General features: G+C 40.7%; 1 protein-coding gene across 1 annotated transcript; it reads left to right on the plus strand.

Annotated features, from left to right (window-relative positions):
* Positions 1-6365: 6365 nt before the first annotated feature.
* rab5c (RAB5C, member RAS oncogene family) lies at positions 6366-17654 on the plus strand. Its single transcript, XM_079233810.1, has 6 exons — positions 6366-6420; positions 11823-12152; positions 15047-15198; positions 15398-15520; positions 15624-15717; positions 16368-17654. Exons 2-6 carry the CDS (start codon positions 11987-11989, stop codon positions 16493-16495), a joined length of 663 nt encoding a protein of 220 aa, XP_079089936.1. The 5' UTR covers positions 6366-6420; positions 11823-11986; the 3' UTR covers positions 16496-17654.
* Positions 17655-18996: the final 1342 nt, after the last annotated feature.

Below are 18996 nucleotides of genomic sequence, written 5' to 3' on the forward strand. Positions count from 1 at the left end.
ATGGTTCCCTTCTGGGTTTATTTTTACATGTTGTGGCGCATCACATGGAGAGACTGTATACAAAAAATAAAATAATGTATAAGATATACTATGTTCAAGTGAGATAAAGCTGCTTTAATAACAAAGTTAATGTTGATGTTTAGTTTGTATAATGTTTAATGTATCTTGTTTAATATTTAGCATGTTAGCTGCAATATTCATACGTTTTAGTTTGGCGTGTTAGCTGCAATATGAATTTCTGTATTTTGCTTCAGACTGAATGCTGCTGTAATTTTCTTTTTGTCTCCCCATTTCCCTTCCAGAGTCTGTAGTCGGTGGGACTCCATCAAACGTCGTGCCTGCTAGTATCGCCGCTCCATCAGGAATCATGGTTGTCCCTGAAGAGGCCACGCTGTTAATGGAGGGTGTCGCGAAGGGAGGATACCCTGTAGACATCGGCCAATCAACTGTCGACTTGACAAGCCTTGGCCAGTCAGATTTAGGATGTGCCAACGCTTTAATCGAATCTGGACTAGAGCCTGGTGCTGTTGCACAGTTCGAAGTGGGGTATACAGTTCTGGAAACACAGGAGTCCTACAGTGAAGAACAGGACTTTTCTTCGAGCATCACCGAGGTAATCCGGCCGATGGAGATGGCAGAGTTGGTGGACATCTTGCCTACTCTCAGTCTTATTGAGGAGGAGGCCCCCAGTGTCCACACCGTCAGTACTGGATATGCTGGAGAGCTTTGGACTGGGGATCGGCGAAAGCAACACCTTCTTTGACTTTGAGAATTCAGCCGGTGGTTTGTCACAGCCCAGTAGTGTTACAGAGACTCACTGTGAAAGCACAGACATGTCTGCCTCCCAGGCCACAGTGGATGGCACAGGGAATGGCACAGGCGGTGACGTGCCTGTTTTGAGCTGGGATTTCAATCCAGGGGATACAGAACCGCTGCAGGTTCCACACAAGGGAGCGAGCTTTCCATCGAGAAGCCAGGTGGAGTGGGACACACCAGCTGACACTTCATCCTGATATCAACTCAAGCGCCAGCCTTTCTTCGACCTCGTATCAATTAAAAAACAAATCAGTGGGCTGCAGCACCGTTCATTTACGGACAGAGAATCTTAGTTCGAAATGGCATTTTTAATATGTGTCCAACTGGCCGGTTAACATTAACTGTCGCGGAGAAAAATTCAAGTGACATCTATATTTGACTTCATCTTTCACACGATTTATGATATTTACACATTTCTGGCACTGTGGTTTGTCTTTTCTAATGTCCATCAGATCTTATTGTGTGGAAAAACTAAGCTAAAGTAGTAAACTCCATCCCTCACTACAGCATGAAGCAGCATTGCTGTTTGATGGAGCTCATAAATAAACTCATCGCATACAATTCAGTACAATGGAAGTGCCGTCTATAACAAGCTGTTATGCTGAATATGTCGTTAAATTGTTTCTTTTTGGTTTACCTGTGTGCACTTTTGGCATTACGAAACAGTAGCAAGATTTATAGTTCTGTAGATTTTACATGAACTGCTAGTTTGCCAGTTCGGATATCTAGATCGATACCTAGTGAGAGAAAACATGCAATTCAGACAAGGAAGGGAAGCCGGAGCCAAAATGCGGGTGCTGCAAGAATACTCAAGATGTCAACTTTCAGTTGTGAGAAGGACGTAGAAGAGGATTTCTTCTTACATTTCGTCAGATTTTATTTTTTACACAAATGGTCCTTCACTACAAAGGCGTATTCACAGGTTTTCAAAAGTACTCATTCATTTCTGTTATTTGCCTTCTATGTAGCATAGCATGCACATTGTTTTCTGGCTCTCAGTTAGTCAGGGAAAATGCAAAACATTCAAATTCACACATTCATGTCAGATCTTTTTTTTTTTTTGCCTTGGAGGAGATTTGGCCTTACAATGTTTGCATTTTTATTTATTGTATCTTTACCTCCTCCTGCATGGCATCCAGTCAACCAGAGATTGAGCTACAGCCAAGGAAACATGCAGACTGAACAAATGTGTTGGAAAGATTGGGAATAGAAGAATAGAGCAGGAGAGCTCAGTGCCTTTTAAACTAAAGTCCATAAATTGCTTCTTTTTTTTTAATTAGGAGGCATTATCTTTGGTAGGAATGAGATAAATACACAAAGAATGTCCATATAGGTGTTAGACTGTTAAGTGGGCTGAAACAGCCCAAACTGTTGTTAAAAATCCTATTAAACAATGCCTGTGATCACATACTGCTTCAGCATTCCATGTTTAATTTCCTAAACTTCTTCTATTTCCTGCGTAATCACCACGTTTCAAAGCCCTGCTGCACTTCAACAGGTGTTCTCACTTGTCCTGCCTAATTAGCGCGCTTCTTCCTGTGGGCGTGTCCATAATGTGATTGACGTCAAATCAAACACCAGTTGCGCTCGTTCAGACCTTTACATGATAAGGCAATACGATATATTACATTTCTAATTACCTTAGTGTCACTGATTAGGAGCTCAAAGCAGAACGTTATCATTTGTTTTCCATCTAAAATTAACCTTCACAATTGCGGGCTTCCCATTACTAATTATTATCCCTCATCGTTATTACTGAATGCTGGCTTTCAACTGCAAATACAGGGATGACATAATCTTTATGTCAGTTGCACGTCCTAAAATGATTGAATTTTCACCTCTACATTCAGATGCCAGATTTAGAGTCCACGCACTCGGTGGTTTTTAATGTACATTGACATGTACATTAATGTCTAGCGCGGTAGTCTCATGGTTAGTGCATGGGTCTGTCACACCGAAGTCCCGGGTTCAAATCCGGCGCTGGTACGCTTGAGTCGCGTTGTAGGCTTCCCCTTAGACTAGCGTCCCCAGGGACTAAAGGAAGCCTCCCCTCAAGCGGCCGCCCAAACGTCTGACGTAGGAAGAGCAATCTTCCGAATGACTGTATGAGACCTTGGGTCTTCTGTGAGAAGACCACTAATCCAGGCATCGCGTTAGATATTTTTTTTGTTCATTTATAAATATGAATATATATATATATATTTAAAAAAAAAATCTAAATGAAATCTAAATGTGCATGCGCAAATAGACTGAATTTGCACCTCTGCATTTATAAAGCAATATAATGGTGGCAATGTTTTTCAGGCTTTTCCCCTCAAGCTTATTTTAGCTTTTAATTCCCTCAACATGTCCTACCAGGAATACACAGAATCAAAAGGTCAATCAGAAAGGTTTAATACAATTGTGATCAATTTTCTTTTTGTGTTTGGCTGTCTAAGCGAGCCAAACAACCCAAACTATCTATTTTTCCTCAACACGTTTCTTGCAACTCTGTCCCAAATCCAATGGATGGAGAATGGACCTGACAGTGTCAGCTTTTGAGTTGTTTACTTGTTTTATTATGAGCAAAAGGGAATACGATTTTGATCAACATTTACATCTATTTTGTTGTCAGTTTTCACAAACCAGTGATATTTTATGCTCAATTTGACACTATCACTGAGATAAAAATGAACTAGTTCAGTGGCAAATATACCATTTAATGGGGAAAAAATATGAACAAAAACACACATTTCAAGTACATCTTGCTTATCGAATGATACATATTGTATTGTAACGGACTGAGGGAAATGTTGTGTTATAAATGTTATGTTCAGGATGTAAGTGAACGTCTCATGAGCTGGTAGCTGTGAAGCGTGTCTGTGATTGGAGAGCGAGGATGTTGTGGTGTGGTGTTGTGTTACGAGCCGTTCGGAGCAGAGTCTATGACCCGTAGCAGACGTGAAGCTGGTTGAGAGGCTTTCACGGGGTTTTGCTGTTGTTTTGGCGTAGGCTACGGCCAACAGTAGCCTGTTATATGTTCCCTGAATAAACACCCTATAAGCCATCCACGTCTCGTAGCTTTCCTGACCCAGGGTCGCTACATTTGGTGTCAGAAGTAAAACTTTCACTATCATCAACATCGCCACGCGAGTTAGCAGCAGAGAAGCTAAGTGGCTAACGCTCGTCAACGGTGAGAAACATGACGTCGGGGAGTCGTCTCAAGATTAAACGGGAAGGAGAAAGTGACGAACGAGAATGCGATCTTTTTATAAATATATTTTCTTTAATGTATTTCTTCATACGTGGTTGTGATGCAGCGCTCACTTATCCAATCACGATCGCTGCAATGGAGATGAAATGTGGCTTGAAGATCTCCAGCAATATGTTTGTGAATGTGTGACGAATCTGGTGACCAGACAGAAAACCGCTGCAGCTGTGAAGTGAAGACATCGCACGCACGCGTAGGGAAACCAGTTGGGGTGTAACACCGGGGCTTGGCAGACGACGGAGCACCGAGAGCGGGTAAAAGAAATGACCGCGAGGATGGCTGCGGAGGCTGGCTTTGGCCACTCGGGCCGCGCCAGCTTGTTAGTATGTAGTATGTGTTTTATTCAGTCAATCATTAAAATACAATTCAGTCAATCATTTCAATACAATAAATAAAGTCAAAACAGAAAGACTGAAAAGGTATAGGTAGAAGCATAATGCTTAAATATTCCTATCGTATCTTATCAATTAAATTAAATAAGATAATTAATTTGATATAAAGAACATAAATAATATACATGTGTATACATTTCATTCACACTTGTAACCCTAAAAAAAATAGTTTAAAAACAATCCTTTTGAAAACCAAAAATGAGTTGACTGTTCCTACACTCCTGTTAGCGTTGTTCCATAATTGAACTCCTACAATAGAAATACATCTTCTTTTCATCCCTTTTTTACCTTTTTGTACAGTAAACTTACAAACATCTCTTAAATCATATTCATACTCATGTATTGAAAACAACCTTTGTACACAGTCTGGCAGTGACTTTGCTTTAGCTCTGTACATTGTTTGCATTATTTTATAATATACCAAATCATTAAATTTCATAACATGAGATCTGACAAACAATGGATTTGTGTGCTCATAGTAGCTAGCATTATTCATGATACGTTGCTCGTTTTTGTAACAAGACTATTGAATTTATAGATGTTTTATAGGTTGACCTCCACACAATAAGATATATATGGAAATATACGTCAGCAATACATTGTATGCAAGGCCTTACATCTCTACATTTATACAGTATTGCTATTGACTTTGACACTTTATCATTTATACATTCAATATGATGCAGTACGGGTGTGCAGCGCCACTCAGTGGTGGCAGGTGGTTACTACAACAGGCAGACATTTCATCCCGCACAGCAATATGATACTCATCTAGTTGTTCACCTTGAAACTGAAAAATAAGTCTGACATACAGAAAAGAGTACAACTGTACAGTTGATGGATAAAAATCAAACTATTTTGCATTGTATATTTGCATTAGAGGGTTATATATGTTTTCTATATTTTTAATTCAGCCTTTATACAAAGAAAAAACACTCGCACGACCAGAGTCCCACTATGGCCATTGCCACACTGAGATACATTTTATTTTAATAGAGTATGCATTATTGTGATAAAAAAAAATGTAATCATTAATTTAATGAAGAAACACTCATGGATGTTACATGCATATTTCTTATAGTACTCCTTCCATGGGAGTAACGGTATCAACATATGGGAGGGGACAATATATCTCAGTCACCTAAATATATATGTGATTTCAGTGAACCAGAAGTCGAGCAAGATAAGTTTGTGTCCCACTTAATGTTTCAAATCTTGACCTCATCATTCCTTAGGGAAGAACATATATTATAATTCTACATATGTTTGTACAAGTTATTGACGATTAACAGTTGACTTCTACTTTTAGGATGTTTAGGGCATAAGAAGACGCTCAAACAAGCTAAAACCCCTTTTAGTAAAACCCCTTCGCAGTGCGTCATTCATTTGTGGTCAGCCTCACCAATGACAAGAGCTAATCTTAATTGCTGCTTTATATACTTATATTACAATTTGATGAATTAATTTATACTTTGTATTAATCACCTAAATCTGCAATGAAACCAGTAACTCGTGTTGGCAAATACATGTAGTGGAGTAAAAGTAGCATAACATGGAAATGCTAAAATTGTAGTAAAGTACATACTTGAATAAACGTACTTTGTTACATTCCACCAATAATCATATTAAACTTGACAGTATTGTAGCTCTGTCGCTTTAAAAGGCTGCTTGCAGTGTTCAGGTTGTATCCTAAACATAAATCAGATAACTTATTTAAGTTGAACTTAAGTATTCACGACATACTGATGACTTGGTGCTTATATGTGTCAATTAGAAGTGGAAAAGGCCCTGTGGTGCAGAAAGTGGCGTCTCGTGCAGCTAACAGCTGCTGTAATTGGTCAAACAGCCGCTGACAAAAAAGTGGGACGTTCCCGGAAAAATCGCTAACCGGAAGGGAAGGCCAGAGCCAGAAGAAGAAGACAGCCGCCGCCGATGAGACCGACGAAAGAAGAACACAGTATTGTAAGTCAAACAACTTGAATTGATTGAAGACCGAGCTACTGAGCAACACGCGGGACTTTGTGTCTGTCGACGAGCTGTTGACGGTATATAGACGCGCGCTGTCACATTTTGGTCTACCGATCAAGTCCGGGTTCAGTGGAAATGTCCACCAGACAGGAGGCTCGAGAGAGGGAGGCTCCGAGTTTCTAGCCCCGCGAGCACCTCGCAACACGTCCAGAAAGCCCTCGCGCACACCTGGCCGAGCAGAATATGAGCCGTGTGTGTCCGCCTGCAGCAGCGGACACGACACCGAGTCCCCGAGTTCGTCAAACAGCTGACGACGTGTGGCCGAGAAAAGGAAAGTTGACCAATGACGTTATCGCTGCTAACCTAGCTAACGCCGCCAGAAGTCAAGTTGTCATCTCCACACTTTAGCTCGTCTTGTGTTTTGTCTGTCGACAGCTGACGTCACCGAGCTCGTGCTAACGTTAAGCACACTCGCGCTTTGTTATCAATGTGTCGCTATTCGACGTGAGTTTAAGTCGACAAGCTGCTTAACAACGAGTAACGTTAACGGTCAGCGTTGTGCTGCCCAAAGTTATTGATGACGGTCACTTTATTCTGACCGTTAGCTCACGTGCACTAACGTTGTGTATGTATAACCTCGCCGGAGTTAGCTGCGTGACAGTGATTGTCCTCAAACGGCGAGCCTCTCTGCTACACACCTGTCTGCTAAAACTGGTCGCAGACAGACAGAATAAATATGTTTTAACTTCCTAACTTATGTTATTTGTAACCATACGTGACAACATTGGTAGCATGCACCAGCTTTAGTCAAGTAGCTCATAGTTAGTTACTCATAGTTAGCTCATGACTGTTGTGACCCTGAAGTCACAGATTACTGTCAAGCAACTGGTTTCCATCAAGTAACTAGTTAGATGTAAGAGGTAAAACTAAAACGTTTGACAGTTTTAACTGAAATGCTCTTCTGGTTGTAATGTCAGATTATCATGTTTTTCTTTTAGCGTACATCAATTCACAAGTTTGCCTTGAAGCTTTAACTTGCGGACTGATCTTAGGCAGTTGGGTTTATAGGGTTCACAGTTTCTCACACTCGGTTCACTAAATGGCAGCATGGTTGTACTTTCACACATTATGTAAAGATGTCATCATTACTGCTGACCACATTTGTCCTGCCAGTTAACGTTGTTGCTATTATTATATTGTGTGTCTTCTTGCAATTTAAATGCATTTTCACATGTTTGTATCATCATGGCTCTTTTTTTTATGGCTGAATAAGGGGAAGAGAGCATGAACCTTTGAGACGGAGAAGGAAGGGAATTACTGTTACTCACTTGAGCTTGTGAGATTTATGACGTATGGACTTTGTCCTTCTAAATGGTGACACATCGTGACAAACCAGCCCTGAAAGCAGCGCTGTGACTTTGTCTCCCATCAGCATACATCATATTTGGGTTTTGGTTTATGCAAGGACACCTCTTTTTCTTTTACTCAGGCTATGTTTCAGCATTGTCTTAAATTGTAGGACAACTAGAGCCGAGTAATGTGTTTTATTGTCTTGTTTATTGTTAATGTGTATTTAGGCCCCAGGAAGGAGCACATTTCGAAGCAATCGTTTTCATGATTCACGAAAAACTACTTTGAAAGGAGACACTGTCTATTTTAGATAACTAGAAGAACTTGAAATGCTATTTCTTGGAATGCATTAACAGGTGCAGATGGGATTTTATTTGAATTTCAACTAGTATTCACTTTGATTTTAATGCATGAAGGAAGAATTTGTAAGAGAAGGTCTTGCAAATGCCATGTTTAGAAAGACTCAGCTTATATTATAATTAATTTCATATAGTGAGCAATTATTTAACTTGGTATCATAATAATCAACTGCTGTTTTAATTTGTCTGTTTTTTCAGTTGGTAAACTTTTGATTAGTGCCATCAGATTTTGCAAGGAGGTGCAGGTTTTGACTGGGCCTATAGATGATTATATTCCTCTGTTTGACTGCAGAGCGTTTTAAACATAACTCATGAGAAAAGGAAGTGCCTGATATTTCCTATCGGCCTGGCTAGCAGCTCGTGATGAGTATCATGTTTGCTTTTCCTGTGTTATGTCCCCAGTTTCCCTGTCACTGTTTCCAAAGCCATTCTTTATTAGAAACCTGAACTGTTGAATGGCTTACCTTGGATCGTGAGCATTTCCTGTTTTATTCGAGCTCTCAAGGATTGTTCTGCATTTGTGTCTTTTGTTGATGTCTTGTAGCAAACTGTTACACGTGAAAGGCACAATAGACACAAGGAGGATGGTGCAGCCCCTCGTATCAGACACCACCAGTTCTTCTAGGACCCCACCCTTCACATGAAGTGAGCAGCACAAGTCCCTGCCTGTGTTCTTGAAACTGGTATAGCGATGCCAGCTGCAAAGGTTGTTTGACTAATGCTTTAATGGAATGTGTGACGAAGTTCAGATTTTCTTATGACATGTTGCCACACTTTTCACTAAACTTACTCTAAAACGATATATGCCAGAGCGTATGATTTCATAACGAAGGGGCAATTGTTATCGGAATATTGTTTCATTTTTTTGGTGTAGTGGTTTTGTATTTGAATACCTCTGCCATGAATTAGTTGCATGTATTGATAAATGTATTCAATTTGCGCACACATTATCATATTTAGGTGTTCAATGCACAGCAACCCCTGCTAAGTGCTTGGATATAATGCTGGCAGCAGAGCATGCAGGAGGCCACGATGAATATTTCACAGGCTCTCCCTCTAGTCTCGCTCCTGCCTTTTCTCCTCCCCCTTTCGGTGACCCATGCGCCACTGTCTCTCTGTGACCCACTTCCCCGTGGAGGTCTTCAGAGCCCATTAGGGATGCCATCAAAGTATCGCTGGCAGGCTGCTTAAGATGTGTGCTGGTCTGCCTCGGCGCAACAAAAAAAGCCTCTGATTGCTAGACAGACACGTCTTCCTTTTTAAATGGGATGCTCATTATTGATGTTACTGTTTTGGCACTTAACAGTCACTACATCATCAGTCAGTCGGTAGCAGACCGTGTGTGTATTTTGCTATTAATAGTATTCTACAGTGTCTGTTGGAGGCAAAACCAAATCTGCAGCCCAAGGCACTTAATCTGTTTTGCATCCTAGTATTTGCTCTTCATGTCTTTGAAACCTTCTTTCTCTGCATTCCTTCTGTGAATGGCTGCAGCACAGAGTTTCTTTGCTGGCCAAAAACTCACATGAAACTGTGCTGTATCACAAAAGCTTTTCCTAAGGATTGTTGTTGGTTCAGCTCTATACGGCGCACCTGTCTTATACAAACCTTTCCACTGAGCCAGCAAAAAAGTGTACTATGTAAAATTGTCAATGCGCTAATGAAGGCTTACTTTTTTGTAAAAAACATGCATGCGTGACTTGAATTCCAGCTGACTGTTTACTAATGTCAACCTGCTGCACATCTTCAGTCCATTAAAAAAAAGTTATGCTAGTCTCTAGACGTTTGCTAGTCAGGGTATTTTCTAGGTCCGTTCCCACAAACCCAGTCTGTCCATCCATCCGCTCGTCTTTGCTTTCTCTAATGAGGAATGTGAACAGGTGAAAGCTCATCTCTGCTCCTTGCAATCAAATGAGTACAGCCCTTATGTCCGTTTGACCCAGTGAACAGAGTGCCTTTATCCCGTTTCTGCTGCCGCTGTGAAGCATTCAAGCCTTGTGATAGTGTGTCTGCTAGTTAGTCCAGTGAGACCTTAAGCGCACTGCTGCTGATGTCTGATGCAGTTGAATAGGTTCAAATCTATACCAAAAGTAAACCTGTGGTAACATACTGAAGTTGGACACTAATTATTTAGCCGTAACGCATGTAGAGCCAACTTAATTTTGCGTTTAAGTAAAAGGCAAACATTGGAAAAGAACTGGTCTGTTTTTATATTCCAGAAGGCTTTGTGATTTCTAAAATGAAGCTAAAGCTGCAAAACACAATGGTAGATGTAGACCTGCACATATTCATATTCAGCATGTTTAGTTGATGAAGAACACCAATTCTGAATACCTTATGGGCAGAGCCTGGATCTCCTGTCACATGCTGAAGCTTAAGTCTGGCTCAGCAACGAGCTGAGGAATGAGGAAAAAGCCGAGCACAACCAAACTCCAATTATTCAAGTATTAAATTAACTGTAAATTAAACTGTCAGCAGTGACGTTTTTACTTCATGTTATCTCCCTTCTAATTTGTAACTAGTCTAACCTCCGTGTCTTCAGTGTGCGTTGTTTTTTCATTAAGTTGTTCCAGTGACGCAGCTGAAGCTATCCCAAATTTTAATGTGCTCAGCAGTAAAATGTCTTCTGCAATCTTCACTTCCTGATTTGAGCTGAGTTGTATTTCCTGTCCTTTGACCAAGCAGAAGCTGTCTGGCCTCATGTGCACCACCCAACTGAAAAAAGATTAGGCAAGGTTTCAGATATGCAAAGCAGGCTGAAGTCAAGATAATGGATCGCTGGCTAGTTTACCGTCTTTGTCTGCTCATGTGTGTGGATAATTTGGGCCAAATTAGTCTGGATGAAATATGAAATACTTCAGCGCAAACATCTGTGTTCCAGGTTAATTTTAGCTCTGATGAATACCACCTGGTCCTTTTCGAAAGAAAACATGGTCACTGGAAGTTGCAGTGTGGAAAACATTTAATTTTTGACTTCCTGAACTTAATGTTAATATTTCTTTATCTTATTTTGGCATTGCTACGTGGAAGCAGCCACAAAGATCTTCTACAACGCTACAACACTACAACGGCTTCAAACTGTGGCCCGATATCTGCTCATAGATGACTCACAGGAACACATGTGTTGAGCTTATGTTTGGTCCAGACTTAATACTACTATGATTTATACATATGTTTGTTTTTCATTTCTTCCATTTTAGTTTTTACATTTGTTTTGAATGTACACCTACTTCTGTAGATTTGCACAATCAATTCTCCAGATCCACAGCATTATATTTGTATATTATAAGTGTTCGCATTGTTATGTTCTGCTCAAACAAAAGTACCCAGCAGTTTTCCAGCCCTTGTTTATATTAAACAAGGTTCAATGATAAACTCATTATCTGGAGGGCCCGCCCAGTGGCATGTTTCTGTGTCAACAACTTGAAGTCTAAGTTGTCTGTTATATTTTTGCTGAAACAAAAGTTGTAGTACAGATATATTTTGCAGATACACTGTAGTTAACATGACTCTTCAGTCAGCTGCCAGCTAGAATAAAGGCATTCATCTTGTTTTGTTTTTATTAAACGACACCTATACTGATGATGAACTACCACAATATTCTACTATGGTAGTTGTTTTAATGGAAAGCCTGATTTCTGTTTGAAAAGAAGCTTCACATTCTCAACAATGTGTTTTGTTTTCCAGCTCCCACTGGTGAGGTCTCCTCGTCCTCTGGCTCATCTACCTGCCTGAACTCAACTCGCCCCCTCCTCCCCAACCCCTGCACCGAGCCCCGGCCTAAAGTCAACCAGACTTCCTCCCTCTTCTCCCGGCTTCTTCTTCTCTCTCCCGACTTTCCACACCGCGCTATGGCAGGGCGAGGCGGACCAGCACGGACCAACGGCACTGCGGCGAGCAACAAGATCTGCCAGTTCAAGCTCGTGCTGTTGGGGGAATCAGCGGTGGGAAAGTCCAGCTTGGTGCTGCGCTTCGTCAAAGGCCAGTTCCACGAGTACCAGGAGAGCACCATCGGAGGTGAGGACTTGTGTGTTTGAGTCGCGTAACTGTCTCTGCTCTCCGTTCTGCTTTAATGCCACCGCGTCTGAATGTCTTTGTATGTGTATACACTCAATGAAGTGCTTGAAACTTATATTACAGAATGTATCACTTGTGAATTGTCACACCTAAACAATGACAGCAGAATTATAAGATTGTTTCAAACATTGGGAAGAAAACATTGTCATGAACGGATCGTGTAGCTTTAGAGAACCTCCATTTTCTTATGTGGTACTCGCTCTAAATCATTTTCAACATGTCAGTTGAAAACCTGTCTCTGCCAGTCCTGAGGAACTGATTACTTGCTTGTCGGTTGTCAGAGCTTTGTGCAGGGGAAGAGTGGTAGAACCAGTTCTTTGCACCTGACTATGAGCCACACGTGTATATTGATTTTGCAGAGACAAAGTTCATTTTTCTAAATATTTGTGAACAACAAAGAGCTGAGAAAGGACAGAAAATGACAAGATTGTCCTCTGCTGATACTCTGCAGTGCTTAGGCAGCAGAGGAGTGAGGTTACTTGAAACAGGAAGGAATTGAGCCAACAATGGGGATTTCCTGGACCTCCTGCAGACAAGTGGAGCTTGTGAAAGAGTATTGTTGAATATAAAGCAAGAATATTATGTCTGTAGCGTTGAGATTTTGAAGTGGTGGTCACATTATGGTGACTACGGCTGGAAAATTAACAGTGACAGGTTTCCACTGGATCTGCTGACTTCTGAGAATGGGATTGTTCATTATTTAGTTCAGACATGCGTCAATGTTCTGAGCTGACTCAGATTATAATTTTTATGTATGATCTGCCGATTCCAATTTTCTTCTGAAGAACTGTAATTGGCAACATACACAAAACATGAATGTTTATAAAAATCGGAGAAAATATCATTCTATACTATGTACACAGACCTAATTATAGAGGTGTGTGTCCGGCTGTCTGTAGGTCTGTCTCTTTGTAGGTGTTTGTGTCTGTCTGTCTGTAGGGGTGTGTGTGAATGAATGATAGTGTTATGAAGTTGGTTTTCCAGATGTTCCTCCATCCCTTGTTTTGGACTTGCAGTTGTTAAAAAGTGCACGGTTTATGTCTTCTTCGCCTGCGTTAAAGAACGTCCACACCGTGTGCGTGTGATAGATGTTACCTTCTGTGCCGCTTTGTGTGGGACGTGTGTGTATTTGACCGGCAAAATATCTGAAATATGGAACTGATCAGCCGGTCGCCAGTTATGGCCGATCAGCTGTAAACCGGTGGTTTAGATTAGCAGCCGATCAGTCACCACATCTCTCGTTAACGTTACGCACGTCTTCACCACAGACCTGGTCTTCTCCATCGAGGGTCTGAATGTTTCAGCTTATTGCCGTAAAGGTCAACATGCTGAGTTTTTAATAAGGGTTAGACCACGTTTACTCATATTCTTACATAAAATAAGGAGATCCAGAAAGCTTTATTTTAATATTGACTTAAAATGGAAAAACATGTGTAGCCAACAACCCTAACAAACAAATAAACTTAAATTTATTGATCACTAACTTGTTTGACAATCAATTAAGGTAATTGCTTTTAGCTCAGGTCCCTAATAGATGGTTTCAGCCCTCACGTTTTCTTTCATTATCGATTAGTCTGCCGATTACGGAGCAAAAGACGACGTCTTTTAGTTTCTTGTTTTGTATGTATAACAACTATCCTACACTATTTATAGATGTAAAACAGAGAAAAGCAGCAGATGGCAAAAGAGTTGGGTTTTTTTTGTTTACAAAAAAAAAAATACCCAAGGTGATGAATTGGTTAATTATTTGACTGTTTGTTTTCAGCTCTACAAGTATACTTTAGCTGGTATACTGTGAGATTAACTATCCGGCATAATTATATGAAGACGGTAATATATTCACGAGCACTTAAACGAAATAGAAATGACAACAAAAAAATGTAAGCGTTGAACTGACGTTTCTTTTCCACGTTTCCAAAATCTTCTGAGTAATGTGACTGAAGGATGTGTGGACCGGATGCTCGACGCTTACACTCACCAAAGATTCACCGAGTCAGCATGTTTTCTCTACTATGAACCTTGTGGTCAGCAGAACGCTGGTCAAAGATTACAAAGCTTTAAAGTCTGCAAGCCGGTGCGCAGTTTCCTCCGTCATGTGACAGCCGGCTGAGTAAGCGAGTTGTGCCTCCTAGTTATGTGCCACAGTATGTTTTTACTTTCCAAATGATATATATTATTGTACAGTCTGTTCTGAATGGGTTAATTTGTTTCCTGCCCATCTGTATGTGGTTGCTATAACGCCATACCTCCCCAAACTCAATTTAAATGTCCTTTCTTTGTCCAGTGAGTGAATGTTCCTCCTTGTTCCATCCGGGTCTTGATCCCGGCTGAATGAAGTACTCGGGTCCGGTCTCGTGACCACTTTTTCTTTTTTTTCATGTCCTGCTCTCGTCTTGGTGCCGGGTCTTTTTGTGTGCATGCATTTACGCAGGAGAGCTTACAAAGGGATGTGTGCTAGTGTTGGATATTAATGAGCTGGGCAAAAGCAAACATGCTTTCACAAGCCATCGCAAATACTTTAACTTCCCATTAACGCTATATAATCATGTTTTATTATACACTTAGCATGATTATACCAGTAGAAACCTGTAACGGTCCTCAATCATTAGTGCTGTGCGTTGCATCGTGTGGCGTAATAAAAACAAATCTATCTTGTTTATAGATGGATTACTTCTCTTCTTAACGCTTTAATCAATATATTAGCAGTGGAAAGACTGCTTGCTCTGGACTCGACCTTGACTAGACTTAGAAATTCAACTTCCGTCCTGCAAATAACAATTCTGTGATTTCTCTGCTCTGATGTTCCTTCTAATGCATGTCATTTTGTTTCCCAGCTGCCTTCCTCACTCAGACGGTATGTTTGGATGATACAACAGTCAAGTTTGAGATCTGGGACACTGCAGGACAGGAACGGTATCACAGCTTGGCCCCCATGTACTACAGGGGAGCCCAGGCCGCCATCGTGGTCTACGACATCACCAACACAGTAAGTCACATGACGGGACATCAGCCGGCCGTTTGTCATCTGTTGGCTGAACCCTCGTTCTCCCAGTTTGGGTTGATGATTGCCTAAGTCAAGAGATGGCTCCGGACCTTTGGTCTTTTTAACTCGCACATACAACTTGCATCACGGATGTGTAAAAGCACATTGTCTCATGTTTCTGCATGTTTTTGTTTTTTTAAAGGATACATTCACACGTGCTAAGAACTGGGTGAAGGAGCTCCAGCGACAAGCCAGCCCAAATATTGTTATTGCTCTGGCAGGAAACAAAGCTGACCTGGCCAACAAGAGAGCCATAGATTTCCAGGTAAAGAAGATATTTTAACTGTCTGATATTGAAGTCTGCAAGTCTGTCATGACATTCTTTAATGCAATGAAGCCGTCAATGTGTCCGTTTCTTCTGTCTTTAGGAAGCACAGGCGTATGCAGATGACAACAGCTTGCTCTTCATGGAGACTTCAGCCAAGACGGCGATGAACGTCAATGAGATTTTTATGGCTATCGGTAAGTTCTCCTCACATTGTTCTGTTCTGTCAACACACAATAGATGATAGTCGGTGTCAATTTATCTGCCAATCATTTAAACATTTTGGGAATATAATTTCCTAGAGCTCAAGACATAATCTTCAAATTCCTTATTTTATGTGACCATCAGTCCCAATCCCCCAAAATTCGCTTGTAATGCAAGACGAGTAAAAACGGCAAATTCTCACATTTCCGATGTGAACCGGAGAATGAAATAAAAACATCTTTAAACGTCCTCATGAAGGAACCTTTCACTGCTTTTGAGACTTAATACTTTTGATTTAATACTGACGCCTCCATGTGACCTACATAAGTAAACGAGCCCATCGGAGAGAATATTGGCTGTTTCTATAGAGTTATTCTTCATGTTTGCTTATCTTAGAATTTGCTGCTTTTTCTTGTCGAGCATTGCAGTATATTTAATATATTTTTGTTTTTGACTGTGGGTCAAATAAAAACATAACATTCAATGACGTCACCTCGGACTTTAGAAAAATAGTTTCATTATTTCCTGATGTTTTATTGACAAAACTACCGAGAAAATAATTGCCAGAATAATCAACAATGAAAACGGTCAAATGTTGCCGTAGTGCGGTAATTAACTTGTTGTGCTCCAATCCCCAAAACAGCCAAGAAGCTTCCTAAGAACGAGGCTCAAGGCGGAGCGGGCGCCGCCGGACGGACCAGAGGCGGCGTGGACCTGCAGGAGGCGGCGCCGCAGGGCCGAAGCAGCCAGTGCTGCGGTGGCGGGAACTAACCGACCCGACGAGTCGGCTGATCCAACCAACCCTCGGCGCCGATCAACCAGACCAGATATTAGCCAGCTGTCAAACAATGTCCCATTGGTCAAACCTCACCACGGTCGGACCAATCACCCAACGAGCAACACGGCACCAATTAACTGTTTGGCAAACGAGTCCTCTGGCCAGTAAACTGCCGTTGAACCAACCAACAGACCAAGAAATCCACCCACAGGCTTATTTACAGAATCCTATTCGAACCCCAGGACTCGCCAGTCCATGACCTCTCTATTGATGATGGACACTTGACGTCACCTTAGAGGGAAACAAAATCGTCCCATTCATGGATGAAGAAAAAAAGAAAAAAAAGATCAGTCATTACCGATGGCACTTAATAGGGCCGCCTTGCTCATCGTTTTTTTCTGTATTCGTGTAGAGGGGGGGAAAGCAAGCAACAGGAAGTGCTGTACGGCTCATTGTCCTTTCTCCTCTGCCCCGGCTTCCTCATGCACCATCAATTTATCAAGTATTTCCATCATGGTCGCCTCGACTCTGTTAAAACTCCAGGTGCATGCAGCAGTCCTTCGCTTTTCTGTCTTGTTCCTGGTCAGCTTCCTGGAAAAGATGGAGAGAAAGAGAGAAGGTTCGTAACAGGAGAACGGGAATGAACAGATCTTTCCTTCTTGATAGATTGAAATATGACATTGTTATTGTTATCACTATTATTATTATTACTTCAACTTCTTTTGACACAGTCCGCTCACTATGATTTTAAAGCCTTTAAGGTTTTACAATCGCCCATCTATGTTATCAAACCATATACAGTAAATAGGACTTTAATAACATTGTCACCCATAAGTAATTTTAGCATTAATGTAATGTTTTTGAAGCCTCATTGTACAATGACAAATTCATAAAACGAGATTTGTTTTTCTTGACCAAAATCACAGCTGTGTGTTGACAACGTTGCTGTATTTGTATCAGACTTTTCAAGTTTATAATCAATCAGTAGTTATTGTCAAACAATATCTTCCCAATCTCTACATGATGTTTTTGTCAACCTTAATTATTTTGTGATGGATTCTTTTTTTTTTTTTTTACGTCTTAATTTGTTTTTCTTCTGAAGATCTATGGTATTAAATGCACTGGTTCTGTCTCATCATCTTTGTGACTTGAGATGTTATCGTCAGCTTCCTTTTTCTTTTTCTCTCCGTTTTTACTCTTCATATCGGGACGGATTGCTTTCAACTGTAATGTCATCGTGTTACGGCATCGACGACGAGCACAACAGTACCTGCACAGCAGCCACTGCTGCTAGGTGGGGGTTCATGGGAGGGTGGTGTCGTGGGTAGATGATGATGAAGAAGAAGAAGAAGAAGAAGAAGCAAAAATGTAATTTTACCAATAAACAAGGGGACGGTATCTTTTCTGTATGCCTGTTTAATAATTTTTTTATGTTCAAATATTGATGATTGATTATTTTATTTTTTTAACTAGTGACGCTACAAGTGTAATGTCTGCCTAACCTTTATTTAAACCATCGTAGCTCTGCGATCAAAAAATATAAAAGGCCAATTGTGAAAGAAATTCTTAATCTAAAATCGATATAATTAGAAGTGAATCATTTGTATGTCATTAGTATTTGTAAATATATCTGACTTGTGAAAACACGAGCCGTAATCGCGTGTTACATCGCGTGATGTACAGACACTTCCAGCTTCTTTTACAAAATAAATAGAATACAGAGCGGTATTCCTAATATTTTGTCGTCTGAGGGAGCAATGCAATCGTTGTTGCCGTAAGGCTGTGTGTTGCCATATTTTACATGGAGTAGAGCGTCAACTAAATTATTTATACTATTATTGCCGATATTCTGTACTAACCCCCCTTATTGATGCATTTAAAAATATTGATAAAGATTATTAATATTCTTGCTGAGACAGGTAACCTCTAAATGGATACACAGGATGCTTTAAAACATTATTTGTTAGTTTGTTACCTTATCATAAAAACATACAACTGAACGTGATAGTTTGGCAATATATATGCAATGACGCCAACTCATTCATGACATCGACCACTGGAGGGCAGTGAACGCTCATGATTTTAAATAGACTGTGATCTAGCGGCGACCTTTAAAATGGCCAGAGATGTAGTGAAGCACGTTGACCACTGGAGGGCGCTGAACACATGGAAATAACCACAAACACTAGTTACATTAGTATAAAGTCGGACATAAAAAGGATACTATAACTTCCGGTGAAGACATTCAGAATAATACATTCAAGTCAGTCAGAGGCGTAAATAATAGCAGTGATTACTGTAATATTGTGGTATATGAATGTTTACTCCCGAAGTACGTGTAACGAGGCCTCCTTCGGAGTGGGCACGTAATTTAGTGATGTTGGAGCGACACAGCCTGATGATATATACTTTGAAAGGTTGATACTGAATCGAAAAGTCTGCTTCCAGCGTAAAAATAAGTGTTTCCATTATGTATGTATGTATGTTTTAAACG

The sequence above is a fragment of the Taurulus bubalis genome, assembly GCF_910589615.1.
Source record: "Taurulus bubalis genome assembly, chromosome: 17".
NCBI classification, from domain to species: Eukaryota; Metazoa; Chordata; class Actinopteri; order Perciformes; family Cottidae; genus Taurulus; species Taurulus bubalis.

What these genes read in the sequence shown, in the direction of transcription:
- rab5c (XM_079233810.1), top strand. Translation starts at nt 11,987, where the DNA reads ATGGCAGGGCGAGGCGGACCAGCACGGACCAACGGCACTGCGGCGAGC. An exon ending in AGAGAGCCATAGATTTCCAG is followed by an intron (nt 15,521 to 15,623) that starts GTAAAGAAGATA and finishes TTCTGTCTTTAG; the next exon opens with GAAGCACAGGCGTATGCAGA. An exon ending in TGAGATTTTTATGGCTATCG is followed by an intron (nt 15,718 to 16,367) that starts GTAAGTTCTCCT and finishes TCCCCAAAACAG; the next exon opens with CCAAGAAGCTTCCTAAGAAC.